Here is an 18,967-nt window from a genome sequence, read left to right on the forward strand (position 1 = left end):
TATCTACTTTCTCTAATATTTGCCAGGGCCTAGGCTGATAGTGGTACTAGTTGTAATGGGCAGACTATAACTCATCTGTGAAGTCAACTTAGCCATGAAACCCTGGCCAAGCTATTTAACTACGTAAGTCTCACATTCCTTATTGTAAGAAGGATGATAATAATACCATCCTCATAATAGTCCTGTTAATGAGTAAATACATTTCAGAATTCTGTAGCATACAGCATATGTTTAACACAATAACTTACACTAATACAAACAATGGATATGGAATTTCTGTGTATGTTCTAAAGTAGTGTAAAAATGGTACTATTAACATCACTAAAATATCACATTAAATATTGTGAGCATAATCTTCATTATTTAAAATAGAAAATCTCAAACCTAATAAAACCTAATAGAGTCATTAAAGAACTAAAAGACATAGTACATGTAAACAATGTGTAACACAAAGCAGGCTCTCAATAAATGTTTAAATTTACAAGTGAACCTCCCAGTGAAGCCTAGGAGACTTAGTATACTATCTAGTCCAGACTATTATATGACTGTAATATTTACATACAATAACCTTTCATTTATAAGACAGAATTTTATGTTGTACATTAAAATCATTAATTATTCATGTTTCGAGTCCAAAGACCCTCATAGAATGTTATTAGAACCAATATAATATGGGATCCCCTTGTAAAACATTGGTTTTTAACATATATTAACAAAATACACATATATAATTATATACATATATAATATTGCTTTCAACATATGTATATAGTTTTTCAAATGTCTGCACATACAACACAAAACTAGTTCTAAAAATGCATATATTGCAACCTTTATAATACTCTGATTTTGTCAAAAATCTTATACATTCCAGCTTTTCAAAATATTTAAATAAAGATTCATTTTTATACCAAACTTACTTTTCAGACAATATATCCATATTTACATACTCAAGCACACACACTTTCAATAGCTTTTTCTCCTCTCTTGGCACTTTTATAGAGTCAAGTCACATTTCTAACACATTTCTAATTGTGTCCTCATCATGTCCACAAGGCTATCCCATTTACCTCAAATCCAAAGTGCCTATCTTTTCCACAAAAACATTTTCCCTTTGATTCTTTCATTTCTGTCAGTGAGTAATCAAGTTTAACAACTATGTATTTTTTTTACACCTTTCTCTCTCTGGAAAGATAATGTCATATATAGGAGACAGCAAAGGGTTTTGGAGTCAACTGAATCTGGATTAGTCCTGTTTCAACTTCTTACTAATCATGTGAGCTTAAGCAGGTTGTTATATCATTCTAAACTCAAGTTGTTTGTCTACAAAAACAGAAATCCATCTCATCTTGTAGGATTTTGTAAAGTCTAAATACCAAGTATATAAGGTGTCTAGGACATGGGGAGTATTCATAAATATTGATAAAGCAATTTCTCTGTCTTCATCATAGCCGGTCCCCACAAATTAGAGATCTTTTCTTTGAAATGATCCCATTTTCACTTTTTCTCAATGATTTTTGTCTTTTTTTTTTTTTTTTTTTTTGGTGGTGGTGGAGGTGGTGGTGGTGGTAGTGGGCATCACACCCAGAACCTCACATGTCAGTGCTCTATCACTAAAATATATTCTGAGTCCAAGTCCTCTCAATTAAATCCTCAAGTTTCGGACCTCATCCAAAGCCCCAATCCCCATCCATCTAAGGCAATGGCTACAAAGAGCCAAACTGTCCAGAGGCCTCTTCCATACCTAGCATACTGGCTCTCAAAAACACAGAAACTACTTGTCATCAGCTCAGAATCCTCGAACTGTTCACCCCATCCAAGTTCCTTCATTCCACATTTCAACATGTTCCCTTGTTCCTATGATTCCCTTTGGATTCTCTGAGAGATTTTAATACAATATTTTCCACCACTTCCTTATATCCTGTCCTTCTTATGCACAACTAATAGCTCTCCTTCAATCTACCTCTACATGTTACCCTGTCTTCTAACACTAATATAATCTCTAGGACCATTTCTCTTATAAATTCTCCCCAATGCTCCTACACCCTTCGTTGAATGTTCCAACTATCTCCTTACTATAATATCCAGCTTTCCCCACAGGACACTGTTTACCTTGTAGTCTTAAGAGGCAGCTGATTAGCTAGGTACAGTGGCACATGCCTATAATCCCAGTAGATAGGGAGGCTGAGATAGGAGGACCACAAGTTCAAAGCCAGGCTCAGCAAAAGTGAGACTAAGCAACTCAGTGAGACTCTGTCTCTAAATAAAATACAAAATAGTTGAATCCCCAATACCAAAAAAAATAAATAAATAAAAGGCTAGTTATTTTTTTGTTTTGTTTTATTGTAAACAAATGGGATACATGCTGTTTCTCTGATGTACATGGCGTAAAGGCATACCATTTGTGTAATCATAAATTTACATAGGATAATGTTGTTTGATTCATTCTGTTATTTTTCCCTTCCCCCCCACCCCTCCCACACCTCTTTTCCCTCTATACAGTCCTTCCGTCCTCCATTCTTCCCACCCTCCCTAACCCTACCCCTACCCCTAACCCATCCCAAACCCCCATTATGAGTCATCATCCGCTTATCAGCGAGATCATTTGTCCTTTGGTTTTTTGAGATTGGCTTATCTCACTTAGCATGATATTCTCCAATTTCATCCTTTTGCCTGCAAATGCCATAATTTTATCATTCTTTTTGCCTGAGTAATATTCCCTTGAATATATATACCACAGTTTCTTTATCCATTCATCAATTGAAGGGTATCTAGGTTGGTTCCACAATCTGGCTATTGTGAATTGAGCAGCTATGAACATTGATGTGGCTGTATCTCTGTAGTATGCTGATTTTAAGTCCTTCGGGTATAGGCCAAGGAGTGGGATAGCTGGGTCAAATGGTGGTTCCATTCCAAGATTTCTGAGGAATCTTCACACTGCTTTCCAGAGAGAATGCACTAAATTGCAACCCCACCAGCAATGTATGAGTGTACCTTTTCCCCCACATCCTCACCAACACCTATTGTTGCTTGTGTTCTTGATATTCACCATTCTAATTGGGGTGAGATGGAATCTTAGTGTAGATTTGATTTGCATTTCTCTTATTACTAGACATGTTGAACATTTTTTCATATATCTGTTGATTGCTTGTACATCTTCTTCTGTGAAGTATCTGTTCATATCCTTAGCCCATTTGTTAATTGGATTATTTGTATTCTTGCTGTAGAGTTTTCTGAGTTCTTTATATATTCTGGAAATTAGTGCTCTATCTGAAGTATGAGTGGCAAAGATATTCTCCCACTCAGTAGGCTCTCTTTTCACATTACTGATAGTTTCCTTTGCTGAGAGAAAGCTTTTTAGTTTGAATCTATCCCAGTTGTTGATTCTTCCTTTTATTTCTTGTGCTATGGGAGTCTTGTTAAGGAAGTCTCATCCTAAGCCAACATGTTGGAGATTTGGACCTACTTTTTCTTCTATAAGATGCAGGGTCTCTGTTCTGATTCCAAGGTCCTTGATCCATTTTGAGTTGAGTTTTGTGCAGGGTGAGAGATAGGGGTTCGATTTCATTCTGTTGCATATGGATTTCCAGTTTTCCTACCACCATTTGTTGAACATGCTATCTTTTCTCCATTGCATATTTTTGGCTCCTTTGTCTAGTATGAGAAAATTGTATTTATTTGGGTTTGTGTCCATGTCCTCTATTTTGTACCATTGATCTACCTGTCTATTTTGGTGCCAATACCATGCCGTTTTTGTTACTATTGTTTTATAGTAGAGTTGAAGATCTGGTATTGCGATACCCCCTGCTTCACTCTTTCTGCTAAAGATTGCTTCAGCTATTCTGGGTTTCTTATTCTTCCAGATGAATTTCATAATTGCTTGCTCTATTTCTGTAAGATACATCATTGGGATTTTAATTGGAATTGCATTGAATCTGTCTAGCACTTTTGGTAGTATGGCCATTTTGACAATATTAATTCTTCCTATCCAAGAACACGGGAGATCTTTCCATCTTCTAAGGTTTTCTTTAATTTCTTTCTTTACTGTTCTGTAGTTTTCATTGTAGAGGTCTTTCACCTCTTTTGTGAGATTGATTCCCAAGTATTTTATTTTTTTCGAGGCTATTGTGAATGGGGTAGTTTTCCTAACTTCTCTTTCTGAAGATTCATCACTTATGTATAAAAATGCATTGGATTTATGAGCATTGATCTTGTAACCTGCTACTTTACTGAATTCACTTATGTGTTCTAAGGATTTTCTGGTGGAATTTCCGGGTTCCTCTAAATATATAATCATGTCATCAGCGAACAGGGATTTCCCCGAGTTCTTCTTTTCCTATTCGTATCCCTTTAATTTCTTTGGTTTGTCTAATTGCTCTGGCTAGAGTTTCAAGGACGATGTTGAATAGAAGTGGTGAAAGAGGGCATCCCTGCCTTGTTCCATTTTTTAGGGGGAATGCTTTCAGTTTTTCACCATTTAGAATGATATTGGCCATGGGCTTAGCATAGATGGCTTTTACAATGTTAAGGAATGTTCCCACTATCCTTATTTTTTCTAGTGTTTTGAGCATGAAGGGATGCTGTATTTTATCAAATGCTTTTTCTGCATCTATCGCAATAATCATGTGATTCTTGACTTTAAGTCTGTTGATATGGTGAATTACATTTATTGATTTCCAGATGTGGTTCACATTGTATTTCAACTGGACAGTGCTGAACTAGTACTTTCCAAATTCCTCAAGCCAGAAACTTAGTGTTCAGCAGAATAGTAGGTTAGCTAATATGCATTTGGAATTTAAACTCTACTGATCCCTCCTTTCCCTACTCCAGATATGACAGTTTTACTCTTCTATCTAGACAATATACCTGTTCTATTCATGAAAAAGAGATCTTCTTGCTAACCCTCAAATATTCCATGTGCATTAATGATTCTTCCTACCCAAAATACCCTTTCCCTTCCCACTTTTTCCTGTTAAACAAATACTGCTGCCCACAATCCTGTCTGTAAGGCAGGATTATATACCCTACCTTGTCAATATCAGCCTTACTTTAAGACTTGAACAGAAATGTGAGCAAAAGTGACATGCACCCTTTCCAAGCAGCTTTAAGAACCACTGTTTTGTTTCAAAATCATCTCTCTTACTTCTTACTTGAGACCAGCAACCTTCCAGGCTGGTTCCTGACAAGAAAATATGGAACAACAATATAGCTAACGTAAAACAGACATGTAAATGGAAGCAAGAAATGCACCTTTGTTGTTATAAACCCATGAGACATTTTCAGTCATTTATTATCACTGTATAAAATAACCTAAACTGTCTAATATATCAAATCATTTTACCAGAATCATCCCTATTCTTTACAACCTATCCTAAGACCAACTACCTTCATAAAATTTTCCTTGACCACATTAGCCCTGAGTTAACTTTTCCTCCCCTAAATTCCTAGAGTTCAGCTGAAACATTTTCTGGGCAGTTGTAGTCTTTATTTCTTTTGAATTATTATTATTTAAATATGAATTATACATGACCATTTAATGGCTGCTAACATCACAAAAATAGCAAACCAGACATTATATGCTTCCATGATGGTAGCACATAATACCACTTTTGAAGTGGTCTTAATTTTATGAAAAGCCCAAATCTAATTAAGCCTCTAGATATATCCAATCATTTAAAAAAATACAGAAGACAGAAGAATGTGGTGAACTGCACCATGCAAAAGCAATTAGCAAAATCCAGTAAAATCACCTGCCTTCTTCAAAAAAGAAAAACAAATGACATGAGAAAAAAAAAAAAGATGTAGCAAGGAAACCATATAGGAAACAATAAAATTAAAAACTGAATATTTGATATAAAGAAATTATTACTTGCTATGATTTTATATAAATATGAATATATGTATATGAATAAATATGAAAGGAGATGTATTCCAGCTCATTTCTGACAGCAAAAATTTATGTTGTCAATAGCCACAGAGATGAAAGAAGAAAGACCAACTGGTTCACTGTCATCTTTGATATTCTTATTGTAAATTGTTGAAGTTCAGTTCTTTGTAGGTAGTTGTCATTTATTCATTCTCTCATCCTAAAACAAGGGTTCATTAAACAAGAATCTACTAAATTAATTTGATAGCACGGTCATAAGTTTCAGTTGAGTAGATGAATCAAATAGACCAAAAGCCTTATCTTTTGCTTCCATAATCAGTTAAAAAGACACAATATCCCTAAGGCGGCCCAGAAACTGCACTAGTTTACTCAGGGTTATTTCCCTTGAGTCTGTCGCCTTTTGACACATGATCATAGAGATTATCCACAAAGGAATTAACTGTGGAGGATTGGTGTGTAAGAGACAGAAAAGACTAAAAGAGAGAGACCTTTCACCTTCTTGTTTAATACCATATAACACACAGGTAAGAACCTCAAGTTTCTTATCCTCCTACTTTTTTATGGAAGCCAATTTAAATTCTAAATATCTTAAAATAACACATAATAAAAGTTACATTGCCAAGGCTCAAGGACGTTAACCTGATAGGAAATGGAAGGTTCTATTTCTATTTCTATAAGTCCAGTCAGAAATTCACTCACCCACTACTTTGTGCCTGATGTTAATTTGCTCATAATCTTATAAGAAAAAATATTCAAAATTAAGAAAGATAAATACAAAATAACTGGAATACAAGTAAAAATCTGTTAAGTATGGTTCAAAAAAGCCTATATAATTAAACAACTTGAAATAAATATGCTTATTTAAATTCCACGTAACTATTTATGCTTTTCCAAAATAAGTAATTAAAACTTACAGGGAAAAGAAAAAGATAGTTTCAGAATTAAGAAATGTAGTAATTCCCTGATGCATCAAAGGATTGGTTTACTTTTCATCAAAAGCAATTTTCTCAGATTCAGAAAACTAATATGAATAGAAAGTGGATGTTAAGCCCTGATTTCTCATCTTAAAAACTGCAATATTCAAAAGGCAAACTTGATTTCTAGAAATTTCATATACATAAGTATTTTTAAATTATAGTTCCTAGTCTCTTTTTCTCTTTGGCACTAAATAGCCATAAAACTCAAGGTAGTTGACAATGGTAAACTTAATATCCATTTGAGAACTGAACTAGCTAAGAACCAGAGGACTTCTGTTGGCCTGTCAGACAAATTATAGTCAAGTAATAAAAAGAGAGAGAGAACAATAAAGAACAGAAGGAAGAAAGGGCCAAAGATCTAGGGTTTACTCAATGGCCAGTCTTTTTTTTTTTTTTTTTTTTTTTTTTTTCCAACTAGAGCAAGGCAGGGGTAGGAGAAGCTTATAGCACAAAAATTTGGGGGAAGCTAAAGCTTAAAAAGAGAATTTTTCCTAATTTCTAGTTTCTCTGAAAAAGAAAATGGTGTGATACTTAAAAAGATACTTAAAAATCAGAAACATAACATTTAGCTTGCTAGGACAGGAACAAAAGGAATTTATTCAACTGAATCCTGCTTTTGAAAACTAATTGATCAAAACTTCTAAATTTTCAAAATAATATTCAGAGCAGACACCCACAAGATAAAGACTCTTTTGTCACTTCAATAACAATAAATTTCATTCACACCATTTTAAGTGGGTAATGTGTTTTTATTAACACATTTGGGTAAGTTGGCAACTCTTGATAAACTAAATGTGAAATGGCATTAAAATTAGATAACTGAAGAAAATTTCATTTACTACATTTCATCAGAATCACATGTACATTCAGTGTAAAGTATAAACAACTTTTTGCCAAATTGAAACCACTTTGAAAGTGAGGGTGGACAAATGACAAAGAATATTTTCCCACCTTCCCTCTCCCCAAAAGTAATCTAATCCCTGGGATCATAAAGCAGTTCACTAGTTAGTTAAAACACCATACAAATAACCCAACCAATAAATGGGTTAAGGAACTGAGCAGACACTTTACAGAAGATGATTTACAAGCAATCAACAGATAAATAGAAAAATGTTCAACATCTCTAGTAATTAGAGAAATGCAAATCAAAACTACCCTAAGATTTCATCTCACCCCAATTAGAATGGCTCTTATCAAGAATACAAGCAACAATGGTGAGGATGTGGGGGAAAGATACATTCATACATTGATGATGGGATTGCAAATTGTGCAGCCACAATGGAAAGCAGTATGGAGATTCCTTAGAAAACTTAGAATGGAGCCAGCTATCCCACTCCTTGAACGAAAAATCAGGACTTAAAATCAGCAGGCTAAAGTGACACAGCCACATCAATGTTTATAGCAGCTCAATTCATAATAGCTAGTTTGTGGAACCAATCAAGATGTCCTTCAATAGATGAATGCATAAAGAAACTGTAGTATATATACACAAAGGAATATTATTCAGCCATAAAGAAGAATAAAATTATGGCATTTGCAGGTAAATGGATGGAGTTGGAAAATATCATGGTAAGTGAGATAAGCCAATCCCCAAAAACCAAAGGCCAAAAGTTTTCTCTGATAAATGGATGATGATACATAATGGGGGCCAGGGTAGGTAAGGGAAGAATGGAGGAAGGATGGATCTTGTAGAGGGAAATGAGGGGTGGGGAGGGAGCAGGGGGAAGGAAAGATAATGGAATGAGACAAACATCATTACCCTATGTACATGTATGATTATATAAACGGTGTGACTCTACTTCGTGTACAGAGAAATGAAAAGTTGTACCCCATTTGTGTACAGTGAAGCAAAAATTAATTTAAAAACACCCACTCTCTCAGAATATAACCCCTTCAGATCTCAATTAAAAATATATGCAATACCTCAATTATCTAGAGTTTCTTAACTGAAGAAAATAAATTAAAAATACACCAATCTAGTCACAATGAAAAATTTCCCAGTAAGAAAAAAGATCTAATCAATGCAACACAACTTGAACTTAGTCCCAAACTGACAAATGTGAATCCAAAGGAAGGAAAATTTCTCTTCTTTAAGACCTTATTAAATCAAGTTATATGAGTTAATACGAGTAAACTATACCAAAAGTCCCTCCTCAAAATAAAGGGGAAGGTTGCTTTCATGAAGTTGAATCGTTCAACACATATTTTAAATTAAGTCAAAATAAAAGAATCCACAGGATAAGTAAGCTTTTGTCATTCTAATAGAATGAAAGCTTATTAAAGAATAAAAGTCACCCACACCCTTACTAAATCCTTTGATTTTTTTCATCCAGCTCTACAAATTTGATAATGAAATTCAAATCGAAGATCCCATAACATCACTAAACATAAACTGAAATAAAGTCTTTTAGTGTTTTATAGGGAAGTTCAAAAACATTTACAACAATTTTTATCAGGCTGCAAAAAGTATACAGCATTTCCCAAAATCCCTGTTACTCTTGTGGTGGTACATCGGTAGTGCCATGAACAAGATGAGAAGTGAGAGTATTACAACTTAGGATCATATTCCTAATTTTGATTTAAATTACTTTAAGTTCTTCCTAATATATTTATGACACTGGCACCAAATTTCCATCCATATACTATACATTTATAAAATTGCTTTCTTGCAGCAGCTAGGGTAGCTACATAATCAGAAAGGGTCTTCAAATACAGAAAGCTGCATGTTTCATGCAATGGAAGGCACCATTTAATCTAGCGAGTTAGCTAAACAGTTTTCACTATACTATATGCATGCACACACCATCATCACTTTACTAGGCAAATGACTACAATATTCATTTTAAAGATGAAGAAAATGAGGCTTAGAGAAGTTCTGGTACATATTACAAGGTAGAAATGGAATTTTAAATCTTATCTGTATAATCCCAAAATCCATGCCCTATTTCATGTGCCATGTTGCCTAAAGAAACAGACACATCCAAATAAGGTTTTAAACATGTGTGTCCCATTCTAGTTCACAAATTATGTTTGTACCACATTCAACTAGGATATTGTTTATAAAATGCCAAAAGTTACTCTATTTTTTTCTTCATGTGTCAATACCCTCATTGTTTAAATATTTAAACTTAAATTAATGGATTAAAAATGTCTTCATTTATTTGATCCACAAACACTTCCTGAAATGCCCACGGTATACCAAGTCTGCGTTAATTGCTATTTAAGTCAATTCTCTACCTAGAACTAATTTATTAGATGAATGAGAAACTTTGTTAAACCCATAGTTAGAATTAGAAACAAATGTGCATTTTGTGTTTAATATATTTAAGGAAGAAAATGTGTGTCATCACCTCCTATCAGAAGTGATATTTCACAACTGGGAAATAAAGTCAGGAAGAAGAGTGGAATAGTCCTATCAGTATGGACTTACCAGCCAGATAGACCTGGTTCTCATTCTAATTCTAGTTCTAGTACTTATTGGTTGTATAGCCTTTGCCACATCACTTAACATTTTTGCACCTGAATTTCCTCATCTGTAAAGGTGAGATAATTATACGCCTTTTGCAGACTTACATAAGTATATACAAAAAAAATGCCTGACAGGGCCTAGGGTTGTGGCTCAGTGGTAGCACACTTGCCTAGCATATGTGAGGCACTGGGTTCGATCCTCAGCAACACATAAAAATAAATAAAATTATATTTTTAAAAAACCTGCCTGACAGAAAAAAAGTACTCTGCAAATAGGAAAAGATCAACTTACTGAATTAACTTTCTTCTTAAAGGTCATTTGTATGATACTTGCCTATTTATCTCTATCCGTTTTAGAGCAGCATATTACTTTGATTTATTGAAGGGCAATCAGGAAACTGGGTTACAGTTTCGGTTCCTCTTCTTCAGGTTGTAAAACCCTGGGTACCCTAACACTCAATTTAAGAATAACAATTTTCTCTTGCTGTATACCACAATCTTTCTCACATCTTTTGACAGGAGAGCAAGAATGGAAAAAAATCAGCTTTGGAATCAGAAAGACCTGCTTTTAAGTCACAAAAGCCTGAACTAATCACTTAATCTCTCTTGAACTACCTATGCAATCTTAAATTCTTTCTTCAGGTCTATTGTGAGACAAAATGAGAAAAAGTGTAAACAAAGTAAACTATGAAGAAGCTAAAAGTATAAGATAAACTGATAACCTGAATAATTTAGGGGCCTGCATTTGCTTTAGACCTACTCTAGCATAGACATATTAGATCAGCCATTTCCACCGAAGTACTTGCACGTGTAAGATGTCAAATTCTGAAATAGAACATAACTAATAAAGAATTTCTTAATTTAAAATCATTTTCAAATGTCTGCACTTGCACAAAGTATGCATTTTCATGAGAAAAAAGTAATTTTTCATCAGATAGCCAAAAGGATCACTGACACCAGAATGGGGGTGGAGGATTATAGTCTTTAAATCTGTTAAAAAGTGAGTAACATCATCAGTGTTCTAACTAAACTTTATTCTGCACCTTGCTTTCTCTGATCTTCATTTCTTATCTTCACTCCTAATACCTCTGCCTACCACCTTCATTAGGCTAACTCCTTCTCAACATTCAAGATTGAATTCGTCTGTCCCTTCCTCTAAGAAGCCTTTCTAAACTACCATTTCTATCACCCCAGGTTGTCAGGGAAACATTCTGCACTTTCAGAGTTCTGCATATTACTCCATGCCTCAATGGGAATTTTCTTAACTATCCTCCTCCTTGCAAACAGGGACCCTGTCTAATACATCTCCAAATTTCCAAAATTTAACACCATGCTTAGAATATAGAAAGTACTCAATATATTTCTGAATGAACAAGTAATTTTAAAAAATGAATATCATAGTCACAACACAGTGGTTTCTTTCAGAGAACCACTACACAAAGATTGATATATTACTTTTGAAATAAATGTAAGGAAAGAGTAATTACTGGCAGGTTATTTTGTTCTGTTCCCTTCCCCCATAACATTGTTGAAATATTTAGGAATTTATTGTCTTAAGTAAAAGTTTTCAATCTTATGTAAAATTTTAGGAATCCTTTTGTATTTCCTTGTTTTGTTTTTCTCCAGTTGACATGCAAGTACATTATTTTGAAATCCAGTTTAGAGACTCCAAGATTCAAAATCAATAGTTCTTAAATATTATATGGCAAATAAAAACATCTTCCTTTACAGTTTGAAGGCAATTTCTTTTATGTATTCCATTAAATAAATAGGGAATATTAAAAGCAAAGATTAGCATATTCCCATATGATAAATACTATCAATGAATTACTACAAACCTTCACACTTGCATTAATTTTTTTATAATCAGAAACATCAAATTCATCTAAAAATGAAATTTTTCCTTAAATCGATATTAAATTTAACACCTACTTCATTGCTGAAATTGAACAATAAAAATAGTCTGAAACTCACATAAGACTGTGCTGTCCTTAAATGACTCAAAGATAAAACTGTGGTTGTGTTAATATGGATGCAAAATATTGACATTCTTCTGATCTTTTAATGTATGTATATAGTTCTCTAGTATGTCTCACTGAAGTGACACTAACTTAAGATGCTGAAATTAAAGCCAAATATCACATTCATAAATCTCAGAAATGTAGACAATATCAGAAGGACTTAAAGAAATAAGCACATAAACTTCCTGACCAATAAAAAAGTATTTTCTGTCCCAATACTTTAGGCATCTTTAATAAAACTATGCTCACTTAAATTACAGAAGATATAAAGTTGACATAAAACAATTTGAACTTTTAAAACATTTTTTTAAAAAAAGGACAAAATTATGTGAGTACACATCCCCTTTTCCACAATTCAAAAAATCCTCAAATACCTAACTTAGGCACTAAAACTAATTGCAAAACCTCACCCAAATTGATATAAAGCTGTTTGTGATTTATATTCACTTAGTGTGAATGTGATATTAATGTGTTTGATTACAAGGCACTTTTCCATACTCTCTTGGGGGTATTATGTAATCAACAGTACATGAAGCTGTACTGCCTTTCAATAATTTTTTTAAAATCTGAATTCTGAAATATATCAATATCCAAAGCAGCCAAATAAGGCATTGTAAACCTGGATTTCCTTTTCTTTTAAAGGAGATTTTACTACTAAGTTATGCCAGACACGGTGGTACACACTGTAATCCCCGTAACTTGGGAGGTTGAGGCAGAAGGATTGTGAATTCAAAGCTAGTCTCAGAAACATAGAGAGGCCCTAAGCAACTCAGTGAGACCCTCTCTCTAAATAAAACGAAAAAGGGCTGGGGATGTGATTCAGTGGTTGAGGGCCCCTGAGTTCAACCCCTGTACCCAAAAATAAAAAAATAAATAAAGGAGATTTTAATACTAAGTCTTTAGGGAAAACAATAAACACACACTTACAAGTTCACATACCAATTTAACTACCATTTCTTTGGAGGTGTGAGGCAATGTGTATTTTCCATACCTTATACCTAACTCATGTCTGTAAAGTAGCTGTTACTGTCCCATTTATATAAATTAGAAAACTAAAACCAAAAAGGCTTAACATTTTTGCCCAACAATTAACACAAGATATCAAACAGTATTCTCATTTCTAAGGCTTTTTAAAGTTTCAACTTTATCTATAGATAATTTCAGATTCATATAGATTTTTTTTTTAAACCTGTATTTCATAAAGTGATTAAGGTGCGGTCCATATTAACAACTGCTTATTTCTATAATTTCTAGACTATATGGGAATTCATGGAAGTACAAACTTGGCAATACATGGAAACAAATTATTTTACCAAGTAATTCAAACCAGGTTTTGGTTTTTCATTTGTTTTTAATGATAGCTGGAAAGGAGGGAGAAGATGCTAAGAAACTGATGCAGGTACAATATGGCTTGAGACAAATACTCATACATTTAGTTTACTATAAGATTTTCTTTCTTCTTATTATTAAATATCTGGAGAAAAAGAAAATATCTGACATTCATGTGCTCATTTTAAAACACAAGATTTTAAAGAAGAAACTTCCTTTTGCATCTCTGATCTACTTACAGAGTTATCTATATGGCTGAAAAAAAACTATCGTAGGTGTCCTTTCACTCCTCCACAATATTCTTCAAAATTCATCCCACATAGAGACAGATTCCATAATACATAGTTTAGGTAACAATTCTACTTTGTCCAAAACTTGGTGCATACCTTTCTTATGATATCAAAACAATTACAACAATGAAGAAAAAAAGTCTTACATACATCATCAAATGTTTAAAACTTGATTTTATGTTTAAATATATACATTTGAAAGTTTTTATATTTGAGCTTCAAGTGAATTAAGAATATAACATTTATTAGGTACTTAAGTAATATTCACAACTATCCTACAAATATCATCCTCAACTTACAGATGAGAAAACTGAGAATCAGAAAAGTTGAACCCAAGATCCATATCTAATAAGACAGAAACAGTGCTCAAAGATTTGAGCCCCAGTTCTTTGCACTTCACCTTGCTAAAACATTAAGCTTAGTTTAGAATATTTCCTTGTAGGGCAGGAATTTTCATCATGACTATGAATTTTTCAGTATGTAGAATTGTTGTAAGATAAAAAGAAAGCCAAATGATTAATCTGAATAATGCTAAAGTACTCTGGAAAAGTACAATTTTATACTAATTCCTTGCAGGTATTGAGCAATTTACTCAACTCTCTGTGCCAAAACTTCTCCACATATAAAATACAGAGAATACCTCAAAGAGGGTTATAAGGCTTAAGTGATTAAAACATACATAGCAACTATTATATACTTCCTGGCACAAAATAAATACTCCATAAATTTCAACTGTTATGGTGAGAAATCCTCAGATGGCCATATTTTGTACCAGGTGACTTTAGCCAACAATAGCTGAACACCTAATCCAAAGTCATTCCTAACACTGAACTTTCATCTAGTGGTAAAAGATTACATGTGTCAATAAAATTCTCTCTCTAAGAAATCTGAATTAAGAAACAAAGATAGAGATAATAGTGACTCAAAAGGTAGATGACCTGGCTTTTACCCTCATCAATTTTCTCCCATTCAAGTTACCAATGACCTCCCTGTTGCTATATCTAGTTTTTCATTCTTCATTTTATATCACTTGGCAGTATTCAGTCTAAAGAGTATTCCATTTATCTTGAAATATTCTTTTGATTGTACTCTAGTTATAATTTCTCTCTCTTTAAAGGGAACTGAAATATTGCAGCTATTCAGTATTTCATCCTGAGCCTGGTCTTTCTTGGGGCAATTTCATCCACACCCATGATCTCTATTTCAAAACAATTCTCTCCATGACAGTCCAGCTTTTCTTGTAAATTCAACTGTTTTGCCAATGTCTCCATTTATTTGGATGTCTTAAAGAGTCCTAAAGCTTCCTAAATCTAAAACCGAATTCATGGTCTTCCCTTTCAAACTTTGCCAAGACCCCCTCCAATGCTCCCTATCTCAGTAATGATATCTGAGTATCCAGTTGTACAAAATAGAAAAAGAAAAGTAGTCTTTGAAACCTCCTCTTCCCTCATCCTCATATCCCACTAAGTCCTAATAATTATATCTCATAAATATTTCTCCTTTCTTTATCGCCACTATTATCTTCTGATAAATCTTCATATATTAATTCTTGTATCCTTTATTCTCTCCACTCTATAGTGGAGAATTTCTTTAATGATTATAATCATGTCATATTCACCATTAAAAACCTTCAACAGCTTCCCATTATTCTTAGGATATTTTGTAACCCAAATTAACAACATATCCTACAAAGTACTTCAGCTTGCCTCTTCTCTCCCCACATTGCCCCATATGCACCCACACTTATCTCCTTCCAGTTCCCTTACACAGTATATCATGTTTCCACCTGTATTAAGCTTTTTGTACATGGGTGTCCCTCTACTTAGAGCACTCTTTGCCCTTCCCTTCATTTATCAAATCCCTTTCATATTTAAGCTAAAATATTACCACCAGGTAATATCAAGCCATTCAGTTATTCATTTAACAAAAATGCATTGAGAAGACATTATAAGTACTGTGCATTAGGTAAAGTTCTAGACAAAAAAATAAAGCTTTTGTGAAGTTTACATTCTAGGAGGACAAAAGCAATTATAAATACCAATGAGTAAATTAAATAGTAGGTTCCAAGGCAATATGTGCTATGGGAAAAAAGGAAAAGAAGACCAAGAAAAGAAAATCAGGAGCAGGGAGTTTCCAGTGCCTAATTTGTTATCTAGCAAAAAGCATTTAATAAACATTGAGTAGATGAATGAATAAAGAAATGAGCATCTTCAAGTTATCAGGGAGCTAAAACTATACAACAAGTAAAGGAACTACTCAGTGGAAGAAACAATTGCCATTGAAAAAAGAGAGAAACCATGAAGGGGCCTTGAGAAAGAAGGGGCCTTGAGAAAGAATGGTCCCTTGAACCATTCTTGATGGTTTACTGTAGTTTCCAGTTCCATTTCCTGTACAGCCTTACCAGTAGAAAACACACACACACACACAACTGGAATAATTCAAGTGGCTCATTCTTGTAACCATAATCTAACCTAATTAGGATGCAAATACAAGGTTACATGTGTACAACACTTTAACAACCCACTACCATATAAATCCCAAAGTTGCTGATTTTCTATACATACTGATATTCTCCCTTGTATTAAAGTTCCAGTTCTTCAGTACTCAGGCCCTTTTAGGGACAAACTCTCTCCCACATACACAAGAGCTATAAAAACACTTGCTTTCTTCCATGATCCTTTAAGACATTCGAGGTCACTATCTAAGTAAGCCCAGTCATACCACAAGAGTCCCCAGGAATAGGATCCTGGGTCTCCCTCCCTGTCAGTCTCCCTGCCCTTTAAATGCTATCTTGCACTCACTGTAGTGAACAGGCACCCGTTTGGGTTCTGAATGACCTTCAAGATCTCACATGCACTCACTCAGGCTCCAGCCTCCTTTTAGTAGGTTCCTAAGGGAACTGGGTCTCTGGAAGTCCCCTCAAGCTTCTTGTCTTTTTAAGGACCCATACAAAGATCTATATACCTTCTCTGCGGCCAGGGGGAATCCTGAGGACCCTGGTAACCCTCCCCTTCCGTGGCACTGTCTGATACTGAAGTAACACCCCTTCCACAAACACCTGCCTCCTCAGAATCTGAGCCTCCTCCCCACTCCAAAGCACGCCGGGTAGGGATCCTTCCCGGCTCCCACAGGGCTGTGTACGCCCTCTCCCTGACGCGGCCTATCCTGGCTCCCACCACAGGTGCCCCTCACGATTAGAGTCCTGTGTCTTCCCCGGGGTTCCGACCCTTCCCAGGTCCATGCTCACTCAGAAGTGTGCACACTCTCCCACACTCCCCTCTGCCAGCAGGACTTCGAGGTCCCTGCCCGCCACCCAAGGGGTACACGCCTGCCTTGACTCTTGACCCTGAGGTCATAGCCCCATCGCGCAAACACATACGGGCCCCTTCTCAGGAACAGGGCCATGCCAGGTCCCCTGTCCCCTCAGGCCCAGGACAGCAGTGCCGCCTCAGCTTTCCCTTCATCGACCGCCCCCACAGACCTGCCTCAGGCGCCGTCTGGCTCCGCTCCGCCATTTTTGTTGTCCCTCAGACTCCGAGCCCACGCGAAATCCGCGGGGCAGCGGGGAGCTGGCGATGGGTTCTCGGGCTGACAGGAGCTCCCTCAGGAAGACGCCGCACGACGGTTGCCAGGGCAACGGGCGGCCGGCTTGCCGGCGGCTGGCGCGTGGCGGGGGGCGGGGCGGGAGGGGCGGGCTGGCAGGAGCGTCGGTCCGAGGCCCCGCCCCATGCCGGCCTGTGCCTGCGGGGCTGGGACGCCTTGCCGGCTCCCGCGCAAAGGAGCCGCCGCGTCCTGGCAACTGAGCATGCTCCGCCGCTCCTGGGGACCCTGGGCCGGCTGGACTGGGATGGCGCTTTCTTGCGGCGGCCCGAGGCCCTGGTGCTGTCCACAGAGCCTGTCTGGGCCGATGTTTCAACCGTTAGAGCTTAACTCTGAGCTCTTAGGACAGGTGTCTTGGTTTCCCAGTGCTTCTCCCCCTAGCGTGCCTGACCTTCGTCGACGTCCTAGGTGACTTTTGTATTCCATTTGAATGCTTTAAAAACCAAAGGTGGTGTGCCCACCCAACCCAAACACGCTGAGGTCCAATGGCTGTGGCTCCTTCCCTCTCTACAACCGCACTAGCCCCAATTCTAGAAAAGACTTCTCTTTTATTTCTCATTATGCTTGGGATACTCTTTCTGGGTCACTATCTTCTAAGACCAAACTGGAAAGTTACCCTTTCCTAGCCGGCTCTCTTCCTACCCACAGTTCTCCCTACGTTTTCTCATCCCAACATGTACAATGCTTTTTTTTTTTTTTTTTTTTTTCCTCATCCCAACATGTACAATGCTTTACGCATTATTTCCTTCTTTCTCCCTCGACTGAGTTCCCTGATGCCTGGGGTTTCTCTCCTCATGTGTGTATATTCCATAGTGCAGTGTGATGTATGACATACAGTAAGTACTCAGTAAATATTTTCTGAATGAAAAATGATTCCTAAATTCATTCCTGCACATTCCTATAGGTTTTATTGAGCACTTAATTTTCTAAAAAGTACTTTTGTAGGTAGGCCCCTTCTCAAGGCAGTCACAGAGGAAAAAAAAGAGATAATGATTTTGATAAAGGTTAACTGGGTTCGAAGTGCTAAGTCACGGAGACAGAACTCTTAAACTGATGGTAGGGGTGAGAGGTAATCAGTGAAGACTTCACAGGAAAATGGATACCCAAACTGAGTCTCGAAGAATAACTAAATGTCAGCCAGGCAAAAGGAAAGGAAGTGCAGGTGATCAACAGAAAACTGCAAGAAATCAAGGGTGGTGGAACACAAATCCTACAGGGAAAACTGTTGTCTCTAAACAGGTCAATGTATGACTTGGTAACATCTTCACCAGGGTTCTCCAAAAAGAGCCTGAGGAAAGGACTTCAGAATTTGAGGGGAAACAAGTGGAGACAGTGAAAAAGAGAGGGAAGATTAAAAAAAAAAAAAGCCAAGAAAAAGGTGTTATTTAGTCAATT

General features: G+C 36.1%; 1 protein-coding gene across 4 annotated transcripts in view; it reads right to left on the minus strand.

Moving 5' to 3' along the window:
* AGBL4 (AGBL carboxypeptidase 4) overlaps positions 1–17,652 on the minus strand; it is a 1,452,665-nt gene extending 1,435,013 nt beyond the window's left edge. For all 4 annotated transcript variants that reach the window (XM_079154653.1, XM_079154652.1, XM_079154651.1 and 1 more), the window contains exon 1: positions 17,454–17,652. In XM_079154653.1, the coding sequence (XP_079010779.1) occupies positions 17,454–17,487 (34 nt within the window). In that variant the 5' untranslated portion in view covers positions 17,488–17,652. The remainder of the gene's footprint in view (positions 1–17,453) is intronic.
* Between the last annotated feature and the right edge of the window lie 1,315 nt (positions 17,653–18,967).

This window comes from Sciurus vulgaris (assembly GCF_902686455.1).
Source record: "Sciurus vulgaris genome assembly, chromosome: 1".
Taxonomy (NCBI): Eukaryota; Metazoa; Chordata; class Mammalia; order Rodentia; family Sciuridae; genus Sciurus; species Sciurus vulgaris.